At 40.7% G+C, this 24199-nt stretch overlaps 1 protein-coding gene across 20 annotated transcripts in view; it reads left to right on the top strand.

Moving 5' to 3' along the window:
* Window positions 1-24199, top strand: part of NRCAM (neuronal cell adhesion molecule) — a 275969-nt gene that overhangs the window by 242066 nt on the left and 9704 nt on the right. For 7 of the 20 annotated variants that reach the window (XM_077864057.1, XM_077864066.1, XM_077864060.1 and 4 more), the window contains 8 exons: window positions 243-468; window positions 843-958; window positions 2802-3006; window positions 4840-4962; window positions 6053-6238; window positions 7252-7287; window positions 20609-20740; window positions 21957-22035. In XM_077864057.1, the coding sequence (XP_077720183.1) occupies window positions 243-468; window positions 843-958; window positions 2802-3006; window positions 4840-4962; window positions 6053-6238; window positions 7252-7287; window positions 20609-20740; window positions 21957-22035 (1103 nt within the window). The remainder of the gene's footprint in view (window positions 1-242; window positions 469-842; window positions 959-2801; window positions 3007-4839; window positions 4963-6052; window positions 6239-7251; window positions 7288-20608; window positions 20741-21956; window positions 22036-24199) is intronic. The other 13 variants (XM_077864077.1, XM_077864073.1, XM_077864074.1 and 10 more) reach the window with 3 other exon arrangements.

The following is a 24199-nucleotide window of genomic DNA, read 5'->3' as shown; positions in this document are numbered from 1 at the left end:
TACTACTTCAAGATAGAAATTAGTAACCTTTGAAATGTTGATCCCAAACAAACTTTGAATATCATCACAAATGAAAAAAAAAAAAAAAAGATAAAAGGTCCCTGGAGGACATTGTTAATAGTTCACATTTTAGTATTTCAGTACTCACTTTCTGTAAGTCTGGGAATTGAATTTGGTGTTCCGGGAAAAGGGTGCTCAGCCTATGTGCTTTAGAAGCTCTGATTATTTGGCTTTTCTTACAGCCCTTGAATGGTTTTGAATCTAATGGGCCAGGCCTTCAGTACAAAGTGAGCTGGCGCCAGAAAGATGGTGATGACGAATGGACGTCTGTGGTGGTGGCGAATGTATCCAAATATATTGTCTCGGGCACACCCACCTTTGTCCCATACCTGATAAAAGTGCAGGCCTTGAATGACGTGGGGTTTGCTCCAGAGCCAGCGGTGGTCATGGGTCATTCTGGAGAAGACCGTAAGTGTTTGATGCTGTCTCATTGATACTTTTGTTTATACCAGCAAAAACGACTTACCAAGCCAAGGCCATTTCCAGAAGCTGCTTAGCTTGGGAGGGACAGAGGTGGCAATTATTTTGCTCAACATTGCTGAATGTAAACAGCCTGCAATGTAAAAAATAGATTCAGAATGCTAAGGGCTGTTGCTTTTTAAAAAGAGACATTATTACTCTCACCAAGTCAAGTGAACAAATACCAAAAAATCCACTCTCAATCCTTGATAATCCATAGAATAAAGGCTGGGTCCTACTTCCAGCCAAAATTGTTAGTGACATTTTTGCATGAAATTCAAAATAACATTGATACTTCTGCCCCCTTTCCTGTTTTTCCCCAGTCCCGATGGTGGCTCCCGGAAATGTGCGTGTGAACGTGGTGAACAGTACCTTAGCTGAGGTACACTGGGACCCCGTACCTCTGAAAAGTATCCGAGGACACCTACAAGGCTACCGGGCAAGTGAAAGGAGAAAAAAAAATTTATTTATTTATTTATTTATTTATTTATTTATTTATTTATTTATTTATTTATTTATTTTTGCACTCTTTCCTTAGGAGCAGATGAACTTCTCTTGGTCAGAGGCCTGGAGAGTTCATCTGGTTTCTCACTTCAGACAGGCCATAGCTAAAGATTCCCAGCTAGGACAGAAGCAAAACCTCACTGCATCCAAAGTGGAAAAAACAAAACAAAACAAAACAAAATAAAGGGCATCCCGGGTGGCTTAGCGGTTTAGCACCACCTTCAGCCCAGGGTGTGATCCTGGAGACCTGGGATCAAGTCCCACATCAGGCTTCCTGCATGGAGCCTGCTTCTCTCTCTCTCTCTCTCTCTGTCTCTAATAAATAAATAAAACCTTAAAAAAAATCTTAAAAAAAAACAAAACAAAATAAAACAAACCTGTTTTCTCCATTTTTCCCTCAGGTGATCTAAAATTCTTCCAACTAAACAATGAACAGGCACAAAATGCAGAAAACTAGTGTTTAAGGAGCTAAAATACAACCGAATGCACCTAGCTTTAGAGCAATGCTGACCATGTCTGTTAAGCGCACAGATTGTCCTGAAAATAATGTAGGTACTTTTTAAAATGATTTTATCTTTTTACTCATGAGAGAAACAGAGGCAGAGGCAGAGGGAGAAGCAGGCTCCCTCCCCTGCAGGGAGCCCGATGTGGGACTCGATCCTGGGACCCTGGGATCACGACCTGAGTCAAAGGCGGACACTCAACTGCTGAGCCACCCAGGTGCCCTTGTAGGCACTTTCTAAAACATCATTCAGATTATACTTCAGAATCATTTAGTACCAAAAGGGTCATTATTCTGACCATTGTTTATCTGTGTTCTTGGGGAGCACAGAAAGCCTGAGGCATAGAGACTTGTGATTGGATAGACCAAGCACTGGTTTTGCACCCATGAAGAAAGTCACAGCTGTGAGTCATTAGCACTGACCCCTAGAAGTCAGGTTTTGCACTGCATAATATTCCGTTTTGGGTTTTTTTCTCTAACGTTTCCAGATGCTGTGTATATATTGACTACTCTTGAAAATGCCTTTAAAGTTCTAAGAATTTTTTTTTAAGTTCTAAGAATTTAAGAGGACTTAAGAAACAGCAATTCTGGGTTTCTAGCCAAAGTTAATCAACCCTTCACTTCTCCCTCTTTCCAAAACCTGTGCCTGCCGTTTAATATGAAAAAAAAAAAAAGATATTTTTAATGAAGCAATGCAGTTTGGTTTAGTGAGAAAGTCCTAGACTTGGGGTGGAGGTTGCATTGTGGCCTTTGATGGCCTAGTGGCTGGGGTCAAGCCAATCCACGGTCTGGGGTTCATCTGTGCTAGAGGAATAATAATAAAAGCTTTACCATGACTTGTAGGATTGAATTAAATGATCTATTGCACATGATGTTGTATTAGCTCTGGAAAAGTATGTAAATACTGTAATTTTTATTTTTAGGATGTTCTATACAAGTAAGACACTTCAATCGTCCTGTCATCTTCCATTCCCTTATGTTCTAGAGAGATCTATATGGGAGTCATGCTGTTCCATTTATTTCGCTCACGCTCCCCAACCCAATAGTATTCTATAGCCCAGCTGCATCACCTGTTCCCAATTCAATTTCTCTCCTTGTGTCTGGGCTTCTACTGTCTTGCCTCATGATCAATATTTCTCAGTTTTGCCAGGAATCTTCTTCTAAAATGCACCAAGAAAATGTTCTAGGACACAAGTATCAAACTTGAATTTTGTGAGCAAGAGGAATCTTGTTTGCTCCCTGTTGTAGGTCCTGACTTTTGTTCTTTGTCTTTCAGATTTACTACTGGAAGGCACAAGGTTCATCGAAGAGAAACAGACGCCACATTGAGAAAAAGATCCTCACTTTCCAGGGCAGCAAGACTCATGGCATGTTGCCTGGGCTGGAGCCCTACAGCCACTACACACTGAACGTCCGAGTGGTCAACGGGAAAGGGGAGGGCCCAGCCAGCCCCGACAGAGTCTTTAACACTCCAGAAGGAGGTATGGGGGTGACGTGTCTCTGAGATCCTAGAACATATGGTGCATCCTGAGACGCTTTGCATGACAGAAGGGCCCCCAACAGAGCTGGCATAGTGTCAGCTCATATGTGGCCCTGAGGGAGGGCACGTGGGAAGCTTCACTTCAAAATGCTGCTCCCCCCAACTCCCTCTCCTGACTTAAATTTTTCTCCCCACTGACTCACACCGTCAGAAACCTTGCTAATTTGATGCTTACTTGGGTCATTGACTTTCTGACCTGAAGTGACTTCTGTTAACTTCTTGAAGTCTCCCTTACTTCATCTGTGGATTCCCTAAGTCTTTTTGATAAAAATAGTTCACAGACAAGCCCAGTCTAGGCTCCTTTAGAGGGCTCCTGATGGGAGATGCCCACCCAGCATCCTCAGAAGGTCATCCTGTGTCCCCTGCTCCCATCCTATTTCAATTGCTTGTCCTCAATCCATTGCTCCTTCAGAGGTTCAAGGCTCCTTCCTCTTGGGGCCTTCACCAGTGAGACCTCACACTGCTCCTTGAGACAGGTCAGGGAGGGTGTCATAGTAGAGATGAACCTGGGAATTAAAGGGTGAAGAAGAGCGGAAGTAATATGTCAACAGACATGAGGGTGTGAGACAGCATGGCTCCCTCAAGGAACTGCAAGTTGTGTAACCAGGAATGGTAAGAAAAGAGGAAGGTCAGCAAGCATCCCTACTGTGGATGGTCCTATATGCTACGGATGTTAACCTAAGAGCCAGAGGCTCTTAACCTGAAGGCTAATCTGTTAGGGGGTCAATGAATGGGTTTAAGGCGTTCCATGAATCCCCCCATCTTGAGAGGCCGTGGAGCTCCTTAAACCATCAACAGAATCTGAACGGAGTGGCTTGTGGAAGCTAGAAGTAAGCCCAAGCCTAGGCCACCGAGAGCCTAAAGGGGGGCAGCCATAGAGAGGAGACTAGGGCATGGATATGGTTGAGATGTATGAGGTAGACCTGACAGGAGGTAGTAGCCAAAGAGATGGAGGAAACAAGACAGGGGGAAAAAGTTCAGGTTGACCCCTTGGTGTCTGGCAAGAGTGATGGGAGAGACCATGGTGCCATTAATGGGCCTCAGTAATATGGTGGGTGTGCAGAGGGCCTCGCGCCAGAGAGGGTGAGCTGCTGCCAGCCATCATCCTCCTGAGGAAGTGAATAAAAGAAGACCGGGCATGTTTCCTCTGGTAATTTGCCAGCCTCTGCCACAGAGAACCTGCCACCCTGCGGGCCTTCCCCGGACTGGAGGCGGGTCTGCAACACCGGGGCTTTTGTCCATGGCCCCAGGGTCCTGGGCAGCTGTCAGCTCTCCGGATAAGAACCTCTCTGCACCTGGGCAGGCTGGCTCATGCCCAGAGCCCAGCAGGCAGGATGTGCTGGCTGTTTGGACACCCCTGGTTTGTAGGAGAAAACAGTTCTTAATGGTCCAGAACACAGCTGCATCTGCTCAAAGGTTTGGTAAGAGTAGTTCCACTTAGTCACCAGTCTGCTTTTGTTGAGCCACCATTTACGAAATGAGGACTGTCTCCTTTAGCAATATCGGTCTGGATCCGTAGAAAGGCAAAGTCTCAGTGTATTTTGGAGGATGGCTTTTTAATGAATCTAGATGGAAATGATGAGAAAGAAGAGAAGGAAAATAGCCGAACAAGTTCCTGTCACAGGTTTCTGCTAGTGTGTTTATGGCTGAATCGGGAGCCAGAGTGAGACTACAGAAGACCTTGGGGGATGGTGTGAACATGGTGCAGTATGTCACTTGAATACATTTGGAAACATCCCGAACACTTTTGTTGACTCTGTGTTCTCATTATAAGTTCCCAGTGCTCCTTCCTCTTTGAAGATTGTTAACCCGACACTAGACTCGCTCACTTTGGAATGGGACCCACCGAGCCGCCCGAACGGCATTTTGACTGAGTACACCTTAAAATATCAGCCAAGTGAGTTCTTGGGAAAAGGGAAGGGGGAAGTATGGTTAAGGAAAGAGAAAAAAGTTAGCCGTGTCCTTAAAATACAAACTGGTTATTTCTTTAGAGCTGTAGGTTAGAAACATATACCTTCAAGTGGTATTCCAGAAGGAACTTCACATCCCATTTTCTAAAGACATATATGCTGTTGAAAATTAAGCAGTCAGTTATAATATGCATAAAAATATCCAACCATTTGCCTAAAAGGAATTTATTCTGATTTTTAAAATCATTGAATTAAAATTGAAGTGGTTGCATTAGAATTTTTAATTTGTGTGAGATTTTAAAAATTGTTGGAGGAATAAATTAACCCTGAAAATTACCTTTTCTTTTTCTTTTCTTTCTTTCTTTTTTTTTTTTTTTTTTTTTGAAAATTGCCTTTTTGAAAGCTCTTTCATGTTTTAGAAAATTCTGATTTTAAGCCTTTAAGTACTTGGACACATGATGAGAACATTTTGTTTGAGCAAAGTTGTCTCAAGGAAAATGGCTGAGATAAAATAGCAGCACCGAAATGGGAGGATACAAAGGGAAGACTACATTGTCCTGTCCTCATTTCTCTGTATTTGCAGCTTTTAAATAAAATATATTTTATTGAAAAAAAAAAAAGAAAATTAAGCAATCGGTAGAATCACATAGACCTTTGAGTGTGGGGTGGATGCTATTGTTGGATTAGGCAGGTGTTATCTATAACTAGAAATGATAAAAACAAAAAACATGGAAAGAAAAAGGGGGGTTCCTTTGGCACAAGGCCTCTGAGGATGAGGTTTGGGGTTATCAATATGTGACACCACCTGCAAAAACACAGAGAAAAGAAATGCGATTGGAATTCAGCTGTGAAATTCCCCTAGTTTATAAGCCGATGGGGAATATATTTCCCCCTGCTTTGCCATAGGATAGGAGCTGTCAACGGCTACCAACAGTCATGTCAGGCAAGGAGTGAACAGGATTACAAAGTGAATGTAATCCAAGTTTGGCATTTTTGGATGACACATTTATTTATAATGGTTAAATTGCCTATGGCAATTAATGGGGAATGCACTTCTCTGTTATTTCTTATTGCCAGTTAACAGCACGCATGAATTAGGCCCACTGGTGGATCTGAAAATTCCTGCCAACAAGACGCGCTGGACTTTAAAAAATTTAAATTTCAGCACGCGGTATAAGTTTTATTTCTATGCACAAACAGCGGCCGGATCAGGAAGTCAAATAACAGAGGAGGCAGTGACAACTGTGGATGAAGGTAAGATGGGTATGTATAAAATTCCCATAACTCTAAGTGTTGTAGGCAAAAGTCTGTAACCTGAGAACCTGAGTGTGTGCCTTCTCTTTGCTTCTTCCCACGGAGTAGCCGTCTTACCCAACTAATGCAAACACTTTGTTGTAATTTCTCATCCTGACATCTACAGAATCAATTATTTAATTCATGTTAGAATAACTATTGGATATTTGTTTTCGAGTCTGTGTGAAATTTTCGAGCTTACGTTAAAATGCTGAAGTGAGAGTGGGAAATCACAGCATTTTGCCACGCATGAACTCAAAGTTCACGGCAACGTTTTCTCCTATCTACAACTTTGCATACATACGTGCACACACGCACATACACATCATGCACATAAGTGTGCACACCGCCACACACATCTATGTAACAAATAAATAAATGTAATCCTAGTTCTGGCCTTGAGTCACTCGCCAGGAGTGACACGTCCTGGTTGAGGTTTTCTAGCAAGGAATGTGAAATGGTTATTAAATAGCTCATTTATTTTGTGTTTGAGCATGGGGCGTTGTATCTTGGAATGCCATCTGGTAGAGAGGAAGCAAAATAGTCCCACTGGAGTGTCAAGAAAAGGAATTAATACTTCCTTTCCTACTTTAAAAAAAATTATTTTGAAAAAATTTAAATTCATTGAAGATGTCCAAAAAGTTTATGAAAGATTTTCTGATTTTGCATGTCTCTAAATTGTAAAATTACTTCAGGGTTATGATTATCTTCCCTAGCATAAAGAATTGACATTTCTACCCAAAAACTGGTTTGAAATACCCTAAGCCTTGTTACGTAATAGGAAAATGGAGTAATGTGTGGGTTTGATTGCTGGGTAAGCCTGGGGACACCGACATATCTTTGTCCCCCGTACCTGATGTGGGACACGTCATTCTTCTTGCATGCTTTGGCATTTTAATAAGTGTTTTTATATCGCTTTACATGCTCATGGGTGTGTTGCATCTAACTATATAGTGTCCTATTTCTGTTTCCCTTCATTAAAGCCGGTAATCTTCCACGTGATGTAGGTGCAGGCAAAGGTAAAATAATTCATCTGCATGACTTTATACATGTGTGAAATTTGCAATGTTCAACATGGCGAAGTGCAGCATGGGTTAAAAAAAAAAAGATATAAAATGAGCTTTGAAACACCAAATGGAAGAGAAAGATCTTGGAAGATCTTGGCTTTAAAATTAATGTCTAGTCTTTTCTACAAGTAGAAACAGCCACACACTGAATTCTACTCACACTTTTTCCACAAGGCCCGTCCCTGGTCCAAACCCTCATCTTAGCCTTTATGGGATGAGGATTGTGGCTGGCTCAGACAGGACCCAAACTGCGGATTGTCGCAAATCCTCTCTGTGGCCACACCACGGATTCAGGGTTCAGAAATATTCGTCCTGTGATGAAAATACCCTGTAAGAGCTCAGATCGGCTGAGCTTTTTCCATCCTGATCTGATTTAGCCAGACTCCTGGTAGACACAGTATATACTTTGCTGACATCATCCATTCGGGGTCTCAGCTTAGAGATGCCTTCTAGCTGGCCAGGGACCCACAGTCTGCCCACCAGGATCCCTCCTAGCAAGTCTTCCCATCAGCCTGCATGCTCTACTCGATTGTGTTATTCCATCCTGTCTTCACCAAACTGCACACGTCTCTTCCCCCTGGGGTATAGTGGGGTACATCTGTGCTCCTTTGTTTCTCTCAGCTCTCTGGGTGAGAAAGGTGTGTTGGGAGGGCAGTGCTCGAACACACTGTGATAGGTCTAACCCTTGAGGCAGCCCCAGAGAACTCAGCCATTTGGCCCTTGGCTATGGGTTGATCTCTTAGCTTTTTAAAAGAGCTGGGAGTCTTCCCAAAATTACTCAGATCTGGTGAGTGTAGGCCTGATTCAGATCTTGTATTTTTTTTTTTTAAAGAAATCTGCTTCTATTTATAGCCTTGGTAAATGATAAAATGTAGACCAGATAGATTTTGAAGGGACTGAATAGGAACTATAGCCACGTTCAGTAATCTTAATAATGTTATCAGTGTGATTTTAGACTTGCAAGAACGAGGTCGTAAAAATTCAAAATTTCCTCTGTAGTGTAGAAAGATATAAACCTCCCTTTTACGTGTCCACGCCTTGCCGGGCTTAATTAGATATCAATTAAAGTCCTTGGTTGTGTTACAATAATTCCCTGCTCTGTTCCCCTGGAAACCTTTCACTGAAGCATTCCAGAAAAAGCCTGGCCTCTTTCCTGACGCAGTGGACGCGTCCCTGTGGCTCTGCCTGGAGTCTGTAGCCACGTTAATTGTGCTGCAGCAGGGCTGTCTGTGAGCGAGCCGGAGGCTCCCACTGATTTGCCATGTTAGGGGAGGGCAGGCATTCACTGGAATAAAATTACCCACCGATGTTCATGAATTAAAACCAATTAAGAGAAATCTTCATTAAAATAGTTTAGAGTCTACCATTGAATGTTACTAAACTGAGTGGTGAGTTACTTATGATGATAGAGACAAGCCAAAATGGACTGTCAGAAGGTTTATGAAACCCCTAATGTTGAAATTGGATGGATCTCAGATTAAGAGGAGAAATAGGGTGTTTTTTGTTTGGTTTTTTAAAAGATTTTCTTTATTTATTCACAAAAGACACAGATAAAAGCAGAGAGAGATGCAGGCTCCCTGCAGGGGGCCCCATACGGGACTCGATCCCAGGACCCAGGGATCACGACCTGAGCCGAAGGCAGACGCTCAACCACTGAGCCACCCAGGTGCCCCAAAGAGAAATAGTGTTTAAATGTTTTTTAAAAACCTAAGCCGTATTTTGTACCTTGCTTCTATTAACAGTGCACTGGTCATTAAACATAACTTGGCATAAAGTGATGGCATCTGCCTTAAGACTTAGCTGCTCAGGAAATAATTCATTCTCCTGGATTTTCTTTCCTTAAAAATCTCTGTTTTTTTTATTTAACCATGAATTCTATTCTCTTTATTTTTCTTCTCCATTCAGTTTAGATGCTCTCTGAGAGAGGAGAAAAAGGGAAGTTCTCTATGATCCTCTAAATTTTATTATGTTTGTGGTTTAGCTTTTACTTTCAAAAAAGATAAAAGGATAAGAGATGCTGAGAGAAAACCTGTGTGTGATGTCCTCTGCTCTGGATGTATCGGCCTCTAGAGGCTTCATGTCACCTCTGATCAGAGGAGAAAAGAGACGCATCCGAGCTTACATTTTTAAAATTTTTCTTACAGATATTAAGAGATGTTAATGAAACCCAATCTTACAAATATGTAATTGCAAAAGGAGCATTTAAACCTCAAAGTAGGGGCACCTGGCTGGCTCAGTCAGTTAAGCGTCTGCCTTCAGCTCAAGTTGTGATCTTAGGGTCCTGGGATCAAGACCCGCATCGGATTCCCTGCTCAGCAGGGAACCTGCTTTTCCCTCTCCCCATGCCCCACCCCCCCCCCCACTGTGCTCTCTCTTGCTATTTCTCTCTCAAATAAATAAAATCTTTAAAATAAATAAAATAAACCACTAAGTAGAATCCAGGACAATCCGGTCAGCTGTCCTGCGCCATACCCGCCCCTTCCCTTACCACTCCTCAGTTTGAACGTGGACACCCTCCTAAGATCTTTAGGAGTCACTTATGTGGATCCATGTCCTCATTTGCGTAAGCCTTCACTGTCTGTGTACTAGTCGTAGTTGTTTAGCTGCATCTGTTCAATTTCTGTGTCCCTTTCAATAGTTTCAGGGTCTGGAATTCTAGGAAATAAACCTGTGAAGGTGTCTGTAGAAATGATCTGAAAACATGTAGCTAACAAATCTGAGTTCTGGGCCAGTGTTGCTGATGGATGGACACTGCTTTACCTGTAGCCTTTCATTTTCTTATCTTTGGGACCTGTCATCAGAACACAGTTGTGAGGTGATGAGTTGGGGTACAGGAATAGGGAGAGACTAGCAGGTCAGGGAGCTGAATGTGATTCTTGACATAACTAGCAGTGGACTCTGGTCAGCCAGTTAGGACAGAGCAGAGTCAGGCACCAAGGAGCCGATGACAAATGTTCTCTGTGGTCAGACTCTCACCAGAATTGGTCCCACCATTACCAGGGAGGACAAGAAACAAAGAAAAGCTAAAGAATATATATGTAAACAAAAATCAAGTTTAAAGTTTGGCCTGGGGCACCTGGGTGGCTCAGTGGTTGAAAACTGGCTTAGGCTCAGATCTTGATCCCAGAGTCCTCGGATCGAGTCCTGCATTGGGCTTCCCCACAAAGAGCCTGCTTCTCCCTCTGCCTGTGTCTCTGCCTCTCTCCTTCTCTCTCTCTCTCTCTCTCTCTCTCGGTCTCTCATGAATAAATAAAAATCTTTAAAAAAAAGATTTTTAATTATTTATTCATGAGAAACACAGAAAGAGGCAGAGACAGAGGCAGAGGGAGAAGCAGGCACCATGCAGGGAGCCTGATGTGGGACTCGATCCCGGGGCTCCAGGATCACACCCTGGGCTGAAGGCGGCGCTAAACTGCTGAGCCACCTGGGCTGCCCAATAAAATCTTTAAAAAAAAAAAAAAAAAGCCTAATGTGGGACTCGATCCTGGGACTCCGGGATCATGCCTGAGCCAAAGGCAGATGCCCAACTGCTGAGCCACCCAGGTGTCCCTGTACTAGCCTTTTTTAAGGCACTGTGTATCAGGATAGTAAGACAGACCTTGCCTTTGATATGCTAAAAATCTGGCAGGTGAGACTGACACATTAAAAAGAGAGAAAAAATAGGGGCTCACGGGTGGCTCAGCTGATTGAGTAACTGAGTTTTGGCTTCAGCTCAGCTTGTGATCTCATGGGTCATGGGATCAAGCTCCAAGTCAGGCCCCATTTCAGGCTCTGCTCTTGGCAGGGAGTCACTTGGAGATTGTCCCCTCACTCACACTGTCTTGCTCTCTCTCAAATAAATGGATAAATCTTAAAAGAAAAGAAAAAAGGAGTAAAAATGGATGCTAAACTAGTAATTTGAACAATATTTTATCTGAGCATAGAGGAGTGAACGATTTGTTTTGCCCAAAGGATCAAGAAGACTTTCATGATAATAGTAATATTGAATCAGGCCTTGAAAGACAAATAGAATTTGGACACATAAATCAGGGGCGTGGGGTGCATAAATTCTTGGTAGGAGGCATAAGCAAAGGCCTGAGCTTTGAAAATCCACAGAATATTTCAGTTGTGCCCAGAGACGGGACTGAAAAGGTAGATGAGGTCAGATGTGAATGATCCTTAATGACCACAAATGTCTCGCGAAGGAAAGAGTGTTTACTGGTGGACAGAAATGAGCCATCGACATTTTAAACAGGGAGTGACAGGATCACATATGCAGTTCAGGAAGCTAACATGTAGGTAGCTACGCTGGTGGGATCTACAAAGAAAGACTTAGGGTAGGGAGAGAGACTAGAGGCAGGCTTTGCAGAAAGCCCCAGTGAGAAATGACACTCACAGTCCTTTGGCTGGCACGTCAAGAAAGTGGGTGAGTGGAGGGTAAAAGCAAGGAACATTGGAATCCTCTGTGATAAAAGTATGATATCTTCTCTGGCTAAGGATAAGCTAAATTTTTTTTTTTTTTTTGGTTGGTTGGTTGGTTTTTGGTTTTTTGGGTTTTTGGGTTTTTGGGTTTTTTTGGCTAAATGCCCTTCTGTTGGAAGTATTTCACTGTGTCTTGACATCTCTCATAAATACACCAAGTCTAAATTCCTCAGTGATTCCAAAATTTCATAAAGAAAATTAATGTTTTGCCTGAGACCTTTACCACTGATGTTTTACATACATGTTCATATTTACTGTCTCTGTTGATTGATCATAGTCCTATCATTATGTACTCCTTTAAGAGGAAAATCTTAGACAATGAAATTAATTAGGTCTGTAGAAGGACCCCACATAATTCCATAATCAGTTTTGCTCTCTGCTATTTCCCAGCCTTAGCACAGAGGGGGACTGTGCTAAGGATTATATCTCAGAGGTCAAGTGCATTATTTAATCTCTTTAACATGGAGAACTTACTCAATTTATGGTGGGATTACATCCCCATAAACCCATCATAAATCAAAAATATTGTAAGTCATAAATGCATTCAGTACATCCAACTTACCAAAAATAACTTGGCCTAGCCTATCTGACATGGGCTCAGAACGCTTACATTAGCCTACCGTTGGGCAAAATCATCTAACAAAAAGCATATTTGATAGTAAAGTGTTGATTATCTCATGTAATTTATTGACTACTGTACAGAAAGTGTGAGCAGAATGGTCGTGTGGGTACAGAATGGTGGTAAGTGCATTGGTTGTTCACTCTCATGATTGCATGGCTGAGGGGGAGCTGTGGTTGGCTGCCGTGCCCGGCCTCATGAGTGTATCATTCCACAAACCACTTGCCCCAGAAAAGATCAGAATTCAGAGTACGGTTTCTGCTGAACATGTACTACTTCTGCACCATTGTCAAGTCAAAAAATGTGAAGCCAAGCCATCATTAAGTCAGGGACTGTCTCTACCTCTCTTTCTGATCCTAAGAAATGCTATTCCATTAAGTTAATTTCAGTAGAGGCCTTTAGCTTCCAAATTCTATAATTTGGAATTTGATTTTAGAGACTAAGTCAACCCTTTGACAGTTTCTGATTTACTATCCTAGGGCATTTTCTCTGGGATAATACATTGATCTTATTTTTGTAACTACTCAAATTAGGATATCTGTAAATACGTCATTTTTAGTTTAGGCCGCTGTGAGAAGGCCCAGAGAATGGTCAGCCTCATATAGCCAAATCATATCTTTTAATGGCTGCAGATGTCACCTTTACTCAGTAGTAGGCATATAGTGTCACATCATGTCCATAATTAGGTGTTTTAAGAAGCCATTTAGATTGTACCACAATTTTCCAGAATGTGACATGTAATGAACACTTGGGTAAGATTGTCTTACTTTCTAGGGTATGTCAAGTAAAACACTTATTACTTTGATTCCTTCTTTTCAAATTTCTGATAAAGTATATTTGACAACTCTTTTTTTTTAAGATTTTTATTTTATTTATTTGAGAGAGAGCAAGCACAAGCAGGGGGGAAGGGCAAAAGACAGGGAGAAGCGGCTCTCTGCTGACCAGGGATCCGAGTGCAGGGCCCAATCCCAGGACCCCGAGACCACAATCTGAGCCAAAGGCAGATGCCTGACTGACTGAGACACCCAAGTGGCCCATATTTGACAGTTCTCTTGGCAGCTTCTCTTCCAGTGTGCTCTAACCATCCAACAGTCTCTAAAGCTGGTATTTCTTACCTGAGGTCTCAGAACTCCCCACCGGCAGATTCTTAGAGAAGATTGTGACTCAAAACAGGTCAGAAACCCCAGGTCTAAGAAGCATACTTCCTCAGCACAACACAAAGTCTTTAAGACTTGCACTAAGGGGCTTCTGGGTGGCTCAGAGGGTTAAGTGTCTGCCTTTGGCTCATGATCCTGGAGTCCCAGGATAGATCCTGCATCGGGCTCCCCATTCAGCGGGAAGTCTGCTTCTCCCTCCACCCCTCCCCTTTTCATTCGTGCTCTCTCCCTCCCTCTCTCTCTCTCTCTCTCTCTCTCTCGTAAATAAATAAAATCTTAAAAAAAAAACACTCACAGTGAGATGATAAGTAGAACTGAGAAGCAGCCACCTAATATTGGGGTTGACCTTGCAGTAAGATTCTTCTTCCTTTACCCCCAGCATTGCTCAGCTAACCCCCCTGCCCCCACATGTGTCAGTAGATGAGGGCTGATTTTAACTAAGACTGTATCTAATGGACAACAGTTCACATCATTCAGGACCCATGTAACAGAACTCATCAATTTAGATATTGTACATCATTAGTCCTGATTACTAATTTATGCCCTATTGCTGTTGAGTAAGCCCTAAATTTCAGCGATAAATCTAATTCTATTCGCACAATTTCAGGGGATTTCATCTTATTTTTTTATTTGTGTCTCTGATGCTGCAGATCGATTCCTTGTTTGTTTTATTCTTCTATTGTATATTTATCTTAAGCAGTAAATCCCAGGATCAGCACACTTACTGCCACAGCTGCTGAAACCAGTGCCAGTATCAGTTGAGAGTCTGAGGGGCCAGAGCCGGTGAACTTTTATGTTGAATACTATGTTGCTGGCAGTAAGAAGCAATTTTATTACCTGGTTATTTTTAATTTAGGGGATGCCTTTTAAGAGGACAAAAACCATTTTAAGAATTACCTATGGATCATTCTGAAAAATAACTCGATCCAATTAACTGAATCGTATTTATCTAAAAAACTTCTAGTGAACTGAACCATCAAACTATATATTTTACACATAGCCAGGAGTCTCTTTTGTTCATGTTATTAAAATAAAAACGACATAATATGTTCCGTTGCATATGTTCTCTTCATACCTAGTCTATGCCCACAACATGTAAACAAGAGTAAGATAGTGAAACTTATATTTGTAAGTACAAGTACGAAAGAAGAAAAGTTCATTCACATTGGACCTTGAAGTAGCAAAAATCAGACTGACTAGTCATATTGCTCATACTACCCAATGGAATTTTATCAGAAATTGCAGCAAACTAACACCTTGAAGGGAGCATCCATTAGGTTTCAATGCTCAATGCATTCCCAAATTAGGCACCAATGTATGCCCCATGCACATCCACAAGGAGGCAGGGCAATTTTAATTTTTAGCCATTGATGAAAACCCATGCCCACCCCTCAGGACAGCGTGCTCTGCACATGATAAACTGGGTGGCCAAAGAATGTTAGTGATAACAGCTTGGATGTTGTCCAACTTTCTGGTCAGGTCTTTATAAATAAATATTTTTAGAAATAAATAAATATTAATTTTATTTTTAGAAATAACTATTCCTTTAGGAAAATGATTACTCAGGAAAAGTTTAATATATAACTTGGACAAATTTGAAAGCATTTAAGTTGACCAAAGATTCATCCTGTGAGCCTCAATAAACAATTCTTTCCATAGTTCACTTAAACTATTTAATATACAATTCTTTTCATAAACATCGCTAGAGAAACTCAATAATTTCATAAGGCAAGATGCAGATAAAGAAGTTTCCTTTGCATTAAAAAGAAGATTTAATACAATGGGAATGTATGCAATTAATATGCGACCTGGATATCCAGTCCATTTTTCTTTGAGAACATTTTCTTGTAGTTTTTCATTTCAGTTGATTTATCTGGTATGACTAGATTTATAATCACCTAAAACCTACGCAGCCTAGATTTTGTTTTTGGCTTGTAGAGAATTTTCCTGAACCATTAATTCACTTCCAGTTCCTTAAAATATTCAAGATTGTTGTTTTCACAAAATTCCCGTAGACAAAGAAGAATGGAGGAAAGAAATTGTAAATGGTTCTTGGAGCTTCTTTAAGTTAAGGTGTGTGATGCCAGGAACATATAAAGTTTGAGTTGGTGCTGAAGGGATTCTGGTTTTGTGAGTTCAGAGGATGTGTTTAGAGACAGGCCAGGTGAGGTGCACACAAGTTCTGGCTCATACTCAGAGGTGAAACCACTGAGCGTTCCAGTTGGAGACAAGGACTTAGTGGAGTTGTGTTATGGGGAGAGTCATGAGTGTCTTTCTGTGGGGCCCAGTTGGGTTGGGACTTTGGGTTTTTAATTGTCTTTGGCTCTTCATAGCAAATGAATTACAGAATTACATCTTCTAATCACGGCGTAGACAAAAACCATTATAAAAGCAGAGATAAAAATGATTCCTAACTTACATTATTTAGGTAATCCAATGTCTCCCATCCTTTACACGTGTCAGCTTTCTCTTGGAGTTAGGATGGAATTTTTGAAATGCTTTTGAAGCTAAAATAACACATTGACAAAGTCACAATGTTTTGTGGCAAAAGGACTGTAATCCAGCAGAACCCTGCAGTCTGGTTAGACAACTGATGTCAAGATTATCATACTTGAATGAGAAATTGTTCTAGTCGTGTATCTCATTGGGACCACACCAGATTGGACCGCGTGCATCATTTTCGTTATTTGAACGGTATCGTGATAGACGAGAAGTGATTGAAGTTTCTAAAATAAAGAAATTGCTCATGGAAGATGCAAGAACATTCACACTAACTCACAAGATGGAGAATAATTCCCTGCTTACTTAAAGACGGTCTGTGTGGCACAGTCTCACTTTGTGATTCATCCGTCCGTGTTACTTCTGTTCTGGCGCCTCATGAATTCTTGAGCAGATGCTGCCTTTGCTGTAGAACCTGTGGGCAAAATGCATTTTGTGTGTGTCTTTCATTACACAAGCTTGATGATTTTCAAAGCCATTTAAAGTCATGTATCATTTATAAGATCTACAATCAGGAGGGATTTAAGAAATCAAAGGTAATACTCGGTTACTTATTAAACCACATTTTAAACTATTCATGAGCGAAAATCATAATGTTTAAAGGGAAAATCACTTTTCTGTAATTTTGTTCCTTGCGCTTTCACGACCGCCTGTGTGCAGAGCCCTAGGAAAGCATTGCATTAGACTTCAAAGAGGGGTATCAACTCACAGTTGTTATTACAAGGTGTGTTTTGTTAGCGGTGGCTTTTCATTTCAAAATACTGAAAGCTCAGGGAGACATTTCATCCATTGATAGCTGGAATGCTAACAATAGTCACGGTGCCAGCATTTACTCAGCTCGAATCTCTACTGGGCGACTGGTCTTCATGGTTTCATTCATTCATTCCGTCCAGCAATCCTATGGCATGGGCGGTGTTAGTTCTCACTTACATGTCAGGTCAGTGGCATGTCACCTGGCTGGAAGGTGAGAGAGCCAGAGTTTGAGGCCCAGCCTTCCAACGCTGGAGGAGAGGCTCTCACGACGCCCCCCAGCTCTGGGGTCCCAAAGCCCATGCCCCAAGGGAAACAGGTTGGAATGACCACTTGGTTTGGCACTTGGTGAGTCTGTTCAGCTATGCTGGACCCCTGAAAGCTCCAGTCTACCTGGCTTGCAGCTCTAGCTCGAATTGGATTCTATCAATGACATCAACTGTGGCATTTTTTTGGTCCTTTTATAGGACAGAAGGCAAACCCTTTAGAAAAAAAATTTTTCTCCAGTGTTGCTATACCTATAATTCCAGCTACAAGTGGAAGCTATTTCAAGGTGAGCAGTTGTAATGGGTGGGCCATTCTTATGTGCCAGCAACGGAGAGATAGGACAAGGCCACAGCCAGTTATGGTCACCTTTTACATGCAGCTGTAACTCTGAAAAAGAGTTAAGTCTTGCTTTAACCCTAGTGACCTTGGATAACATATTACCTCCGGGAGCAAATACCATGAATTTGGTCTGAACCAGATGGTTTGAACTGCCTCCAAACTTTGGCCAAGGAAATGTTTTGCTCTTTCTATACATTTCTAACTATTTTAGTTCAACAGGACATTTTTATGCTTAACGGATTCTTCATATATAGCCATGTATTCACCCTGTATCCTCCACGTGATTTCGTTACTCTAAGCATCCAAGAGCATTTCCTCAGAGACCTGCTGCCACAGAGCACAGGTCAGACAGCAAGCAGTGTGCCAGCAGAACACTTGTTAAAACTGACTTCTAGGAAACAAAGCAAATTACATTCTTCTGGCTTTTTTCTTCTTTTTTCATATTCTTTATATTGTCTATTTGTTTAATTTATTGCTTTATGGATTACTCAAGAAATACAGGATCAGAATTTTATTGTAAAGGTTTAAATAAAGTGAAAATCCTCTTTAACTCTCCTACTCAATCCTACGAGTACCTGCCCACTGATACCTCCGTTTGAGAAGAAAAGCCCCACAGGTGTATGTGTGTGTGTGTGTGTGTGTGTGTGTGTGTGTGTGTGATGAACAATGGTGGCCATGACTTGGGTTTTGTGTGTGCATCTGCGGTTAAGATGATTTTAGAGCGTCCTAGAGAGTTGAAGCCTCTCATAGTCATTCTGGGCTTTAGATCCCTTCTTCTATGGATGAGAAGTTGATAGAAGTTATTTTTCACTTCCATAATTTTTGTTTTATACCAATTTCTAGTGCACTAGTGTGTGCACAAACAAGCACCTCTTAACATACTAAGTTGCCTCATCTTTAGTGGGTTGGGGAAATATTTTATGCTCTTTTTCTTTAGACTGGAGGTAGAAATTCAAAATCAGTTTGGACGCTCCTTTATCGACTGTCAAAGAAACATTTCCACTTCTTGCATAGTTGCACATAGCAAGCTGCCAGCAGGCAGTTCAGCTTTGGCAATCACCATCTTTATAAGTCAGTGTGTGTGCTAGCACTTGAGTATCTTAGTGCGTTTTGCCTTTATTGGTTGCTTTTAGTTGGGTGGAAAATGTAAATGCAGAAACTTTTACAACAAGGCTATCAATGATTAAGCATACTAAAAGTAAGGACTGCTTAACTTCAATCAAATGCTCAATAGACTTACACCAGTTGGTTTGGGGCTCAGTTTTGGTGAAAAAGCACACAATCAAAGATCATGTGCAAATTTGAAAAAAAAAAATGTATTGCCAAGGAGTATGGAATGCTGGACTTTTAAAATCTTTTTGCCCGTCTCGGAATGTAGAAGTACTTATAGCTTTTTATTTTTCATAAAGACTTCCGCAGATTTGATGTCTGGACATGTTTTCTGGAATACATTAGCACAGTAGAGCATTATGGCTAGTATCTCTGGAGTTGGACAGACTCCATCAAACTCCAGCTGTTGGGCAAGTTCTTTCAGTTCCCCAGACACAGGTTCGTTCCTCCTGCCCACCCCAAAGCATTGTTGTGAAGATTAAATCAGAAGTTGCCCTCAGCACCGTAGCTGGCACATAGTAGGAGTTTCAGGATGTTAGCTCTCATTACCCCTGTCTTCATCACCATCGTCATCATGGTTATGGTATATGTATGCAGGAGAGCACTCTCTACACTCCTGCCTCGATTGTATCTAGATTCTGATACAACTCGAAACCCCTTGAACCAATGAGGCACCAGTGACAATTGAGAAAGGCTACTGGCATGTGGTTTATATTCCAGATGATGTATTTCTACTTCTCATTTTATTTCTTAAACACACATACACATGTTCTTCCTATCCTTCTTCCTACTTGATCTTAAGCATTTCATTTTTCTCCCTCTGCTTTGTGTGGAGAAAATAAGGCAACGAGATGCTCTTTTGGCAGCATAGAGCAGAACCTGGGATCTATGTAGCCATGTTTGGTTCTGCATCCAGAGATCACATATACCCAACCCAACCATGTTAAATGCATTCAGAAGAAAATCAAATTAAAAGCATGATCTAGGCATGCTTATGAATTAAAGTAAGAAAACTTTTTACTTTGATTACGGTCGAAAGAAAAAAAATAAAGGCTTTTTTTAAAAAAAAGTTTCATACTAATCTATTTAAACAAATCCTCATGGGCATGTCTGAATAGCCATTGATGCTGCACTTTGTCCCGTTTGATTGACACTTTTGAATAATACCAGAAATGCTAATTATTCTGTGTTTTTCTTAGGAGATTTGCATACTGTGACTAGTTGAATAGGGGCTTCACGTTTATTGACTCAAACAGAATAGATAAAGACAAAGAATATGTATACATATGAATGAGTATTTTCTCTTTAAGCTGGCCATTTATTCCAATAATGATTCCACTGATCAAGATAGCTTTTGAAGTTTCTTAAATGGATCCAAAGCAATATTGAATATTGAATATTGATCCTTTGAGGGTAAATTGGATTTTTCAGAAATTTCCAAAAAATTTTTAGAACTAACTCTTATAAATGAGATGAACAACATATATAAGTAATGTTTTAGGTGCAAATTGAGATGTTATATAAACTAACAAGGCTGGCTATCTTCTGTGGACAGGTTTCTTGTCTGGAAAGTCTTTTTTAAAAGAAGATTTCCAAAACTTTTTGAAAAATGGCAACATCATTGCAATAACATGTTAGCCTCCAAAAGTGGTTGCTTTGAAGGAAAAATACTCCGTTAGATGTATACATTCTGTTCTGTTTAAAATTTGGTCTTACCTTCTTATCATAGTACTTAATGTACAGTTTATCTGTGGACAGTATTTTTAAAAACTAGGGACTATGTTTCTACTGAGAATATATAGTTAAAATAACTGTGAACAGTGCTTAGCAGGATTTGTTAGCATTTGATAGGCATTAGCATTCAGATTTCGTTATTTGAATTTTTTTAATTAATGATTTTTCAAAATTTTTATATAACTCCTGATTGATAGCTGACAGATTGCAATTTGGGGCCACATGTAAAACGTTTAAAAACTCATATACTATGGTAGTTTTTTACTATAAGAGACTACAAAAGTACTCATCTCCCCCTTAACCTGTGCCCCCTTGACACCACTGATTTGTTTTCCAGCAATGGCAAGCCGGCAGGTGGATATTGCGACTCAGGGCTGGTTCATTGGTCTCATGTGTGCTGTCGCTCTCCTTATCCTAATTTTGCTGATTGTTTGCTTCATCAGAAGAAACAAGGGTGGTAAATACCCAGGTAAGAAAGAAAGATTAAAATTGCCCTATAATGCTGCATAATTATCCTCAACTATACAGAAATAATGAGGGGCACCTGGGTGGCTCAGTCAATTAAGCATCTGCCTTCAGCTCAGGTCATGATCTGGGATCCTGGGATCAAGCCCCAAATGAGGAACCTGCTTCTCCCTCTCCCTCTGCCCCCCACTCATGCTTGCTCTGTCTCTAGTGCTCTCGCTCTCTCTCAAATAAATAAATAAAATACTAAAAAAAAAATAAATAAAAGAAGAAAGAATGAGAATAATCATATAGATTGCAATAAGTGTATTTTCCCAGAGCCATAAATTTGGACTTTCTGTCTAAAAGATTTTTGATCCTTTTTTTTTTTTTTACATAATAGGAGCCTAAACATTGTGAAGGATAGGAAGGTATTTCGGGGAGTAAATTAATCTGTTCTCTGAAGACATTAGTGACTGTGCTTCCTTAAGCTCTACATAAGTCATGGGTGCTACAGTGGCATCTAAAACCAACAGGCAGAGGAGGACGGTTCAGGACATCTTCTGGAGGAGCTATTGTGTGAACTGAATCTTGATATAATGATGTATAACATCGCTTTTCCTCTATGGTTAATGTTTTGTTCGGGTTAGTGGACCTGGTGAATTTCTATTTTTTTTACCTGCCATTTCCCCTTCAGTGACAAGAAAAACAATCTGAGAAAGAAGAGATTTGCTAAAACCATTTGTAACCTTGAATAGAGTTAAATAAATAGACGGGTCAAAGAGGAGCGCGATCTTAGAAATTTAAAACTTGCTCCTTCAGGAGCATCTTGGTGGCTCAGTGGTTGAGCATCTCCTTTGGCTCAGGTCGTGACCCCGGGGTCCTGGGATTGAGTCCTGCATTGGGCTCCCTGCAGGGAGCCTGCTTCTCCCTCTGCCTAGGTTTCTGCCTCTCCCTGGGTGTCTCTCATGAATAAATACATAAAATATTTTTTAAAAATCAACTTACTCTTTCACCAGTCAGATGCCCATAGGAAGTCAACTTTATATGTTAACAAATGTTCATTGTCTTAGGTTGTCTCAAAGAGACTAAAACAGCGAAGCATTTAAATGGGCACGTAATCCATCTGTTGTTGTATAGAATCATTTTCCACTGCTGTACATCTCAGAGTGCGCTCTTTACAACTTTGAATAAGGAAACATAGAATCATTAGGTAATATTATCACCTTGAAATTTTTTAGTCAAAGAAAAGGAAGATGCTCATGCTGATCCTGAAATCCAGCCTATGAAAGAAGACGATGGCACTTTTGGAGAATACAGGTGAGCCTCTGCTTCTCATCCTCTCCTCACCTTCCTCACCCTACACACACACATTGCACTCATACAGACTCCCGCCCGAAGGACGAGGCCGGGAACAAACTCTGTGGCATTTCATATTTTCCTCAAATATTAGTTTAGGGACACTTCCATGTCTAAATGGTTACACATCCCCCACAATGAAAATATTCTCATTTTTCATTATAAAATTAATTTCCATTCCAGTCATAGGCTTGGAGACAAAGTGTCTTCCACTCTACCATAGTTTTCCAGGGGCATTGCTGTATCGCTCAACCTAGGAAAAGCTAATATGTTATAATAAACTTAGAACGACAATAGTGACCCTGCAAAACCTGTATTATAAAGGAAACTACACCTGTTATTTCCTAAGAAGTGTGTTTATAAAACTGATATTATTCTTTTTAATCCTGTATTTGATGCTTGTTTTTCCAAAGTAAATACCTATAGCCTGTCCATTAGTCATGAAAGGATGACGAGATTCTTTTAGAAGCTATAAATTATTAAGAATATCATAGCCTTCCAGGCAGTGTATCAACTCACAGAAGTTTGGATTGACTCCCTCATTAAGGATAAAGTTTAACATAACCTACATGCTAAGTAATGAAAAGAGAGAGGGGGAGATAGAGTGAGACAGACTTTTTAAATAAAGATATTCTTGCCTAGGATTTATATATCTTTTTAAATAGAGATAGGTGATTATTTTGGATATGTTTGAAATCAGAAACAAGCTCTATATTTATTCCTTTAAAAAGTTGGGATTTGGGTGTTCCAGAGGATTATTTCTATCTATAAAATGCCTTTATACCTTGTTTTTTTCTTTCTATAAGCCTCTTGATTATAAAAATATGGTCTTTTAAATATGTCCTGAGCCCAGATTGAGCCTTTTTTGGCAGAAGAAAGACTTTTAGGTGAAATAAAATAGTTCCCTATTAGGATTACCAGATGACATTTATAGATATTTATGCTGATTTTTACCCATCTCTAGAGCTCATTTTGGTATTTCCATGTCAATATCATGAGCTAAAGAAGGCCAAGGATAAGAAATATGATAGCCGATTGAGCAAAAACCATGTATTTTGGATACATTTGGTTCCACTACCAGTTTCTCTGCAGATACAAGTGTTTGTATCTTCCTGTGAGTGCTTCATGCCCCAGCACCTCTGCCTTCACATACTCTGATCTTCTCCGCAACAAAGATGATCAGATGATCAAGGATTTGTAAAACTTCTCAGAATTTCTGTACCTCATGATACAGAAAGAAGTCTAGTGAGGGTTGTCTTGACGTCACATGTTGACTCTGAGACTCAAAGTCTGTGGAAGCTTCCTGGGCCACCCCCATGCTCTCCACAGTTACATGGTAGGTCAGCCTGCAGATGGCTGTAGCCTAGGGAAGCCACATCTGACACTTGGGTGAGTTGCAGTCTTCTACATATTTTTCTTGTAAAGCAGGTGAGGTGATACTTTGTAAGTAACCTCTTCTTAGAGTTCTTGTGGCTAGAATGCTACAGGAGATAGGCACACTACTCCCTTCTTTATTGTGATGAAGCTACATCTTCTACGTAGCCTGAAACACCTCTGTATTTGCATGAGTTGGATATAAAGCATGGCACGTCCTGCGTTCCACACGTGGCCATGGGTTCCTGTTGTACATTATCATGCTGAAGTGAATCTGGCAATGTACTGCTCGCCTCGTGGGTCTCAACTGTCAGCTTGCTTCTACAGTGCTGTGAATCCAGGGTCTGATGTAATGTGACTTTCTCGGGGCAACCATGCTGCCCCACTCCATTGAAGTGGGATTGAAATCAAGGTTGAATGGGAACTAGCTCAGAATCAAGAAACTCTTCATTTTACTGTCAACCCAGCCATACGTACCCTTGATTCCTTTTAGATATGGCAATTTGTCTGGGTCTCAATATTTTTCATTTGTAAAACGATACCATTGTTCAAATATCAGATGATCACTGAAGGTTTCTTGTTTGTATGATTTCTAACCTCCTCCATGAGATGTCTACTAACAACCTTTAATATGATTTTGGGTTCCAGAGCAGTACATGGCAAGTATTTGGTGACTGGCCTCATTATCACTGTGTTGACCTTTATTTGGCCATATTTGTTTGTCCTGGTGTTCGTTCATATGTGACATGTT

This window comes from Canis aureus, chromosome 21 (genome assembly GCF_053574225.1).
Source record: "Canis aureus isolate CA01 chromosome 21, VMU_Caureus_v.1.0, whole genome shotgun sequence".
NCBI lineage: Eukaryota > Metazoa > Chordata > Mammalia > Carnivora > Canidae > Canis > Canis aureus.
This window is presented reverse-complemented; position numbering and strand designations above follow the sequence as displayed.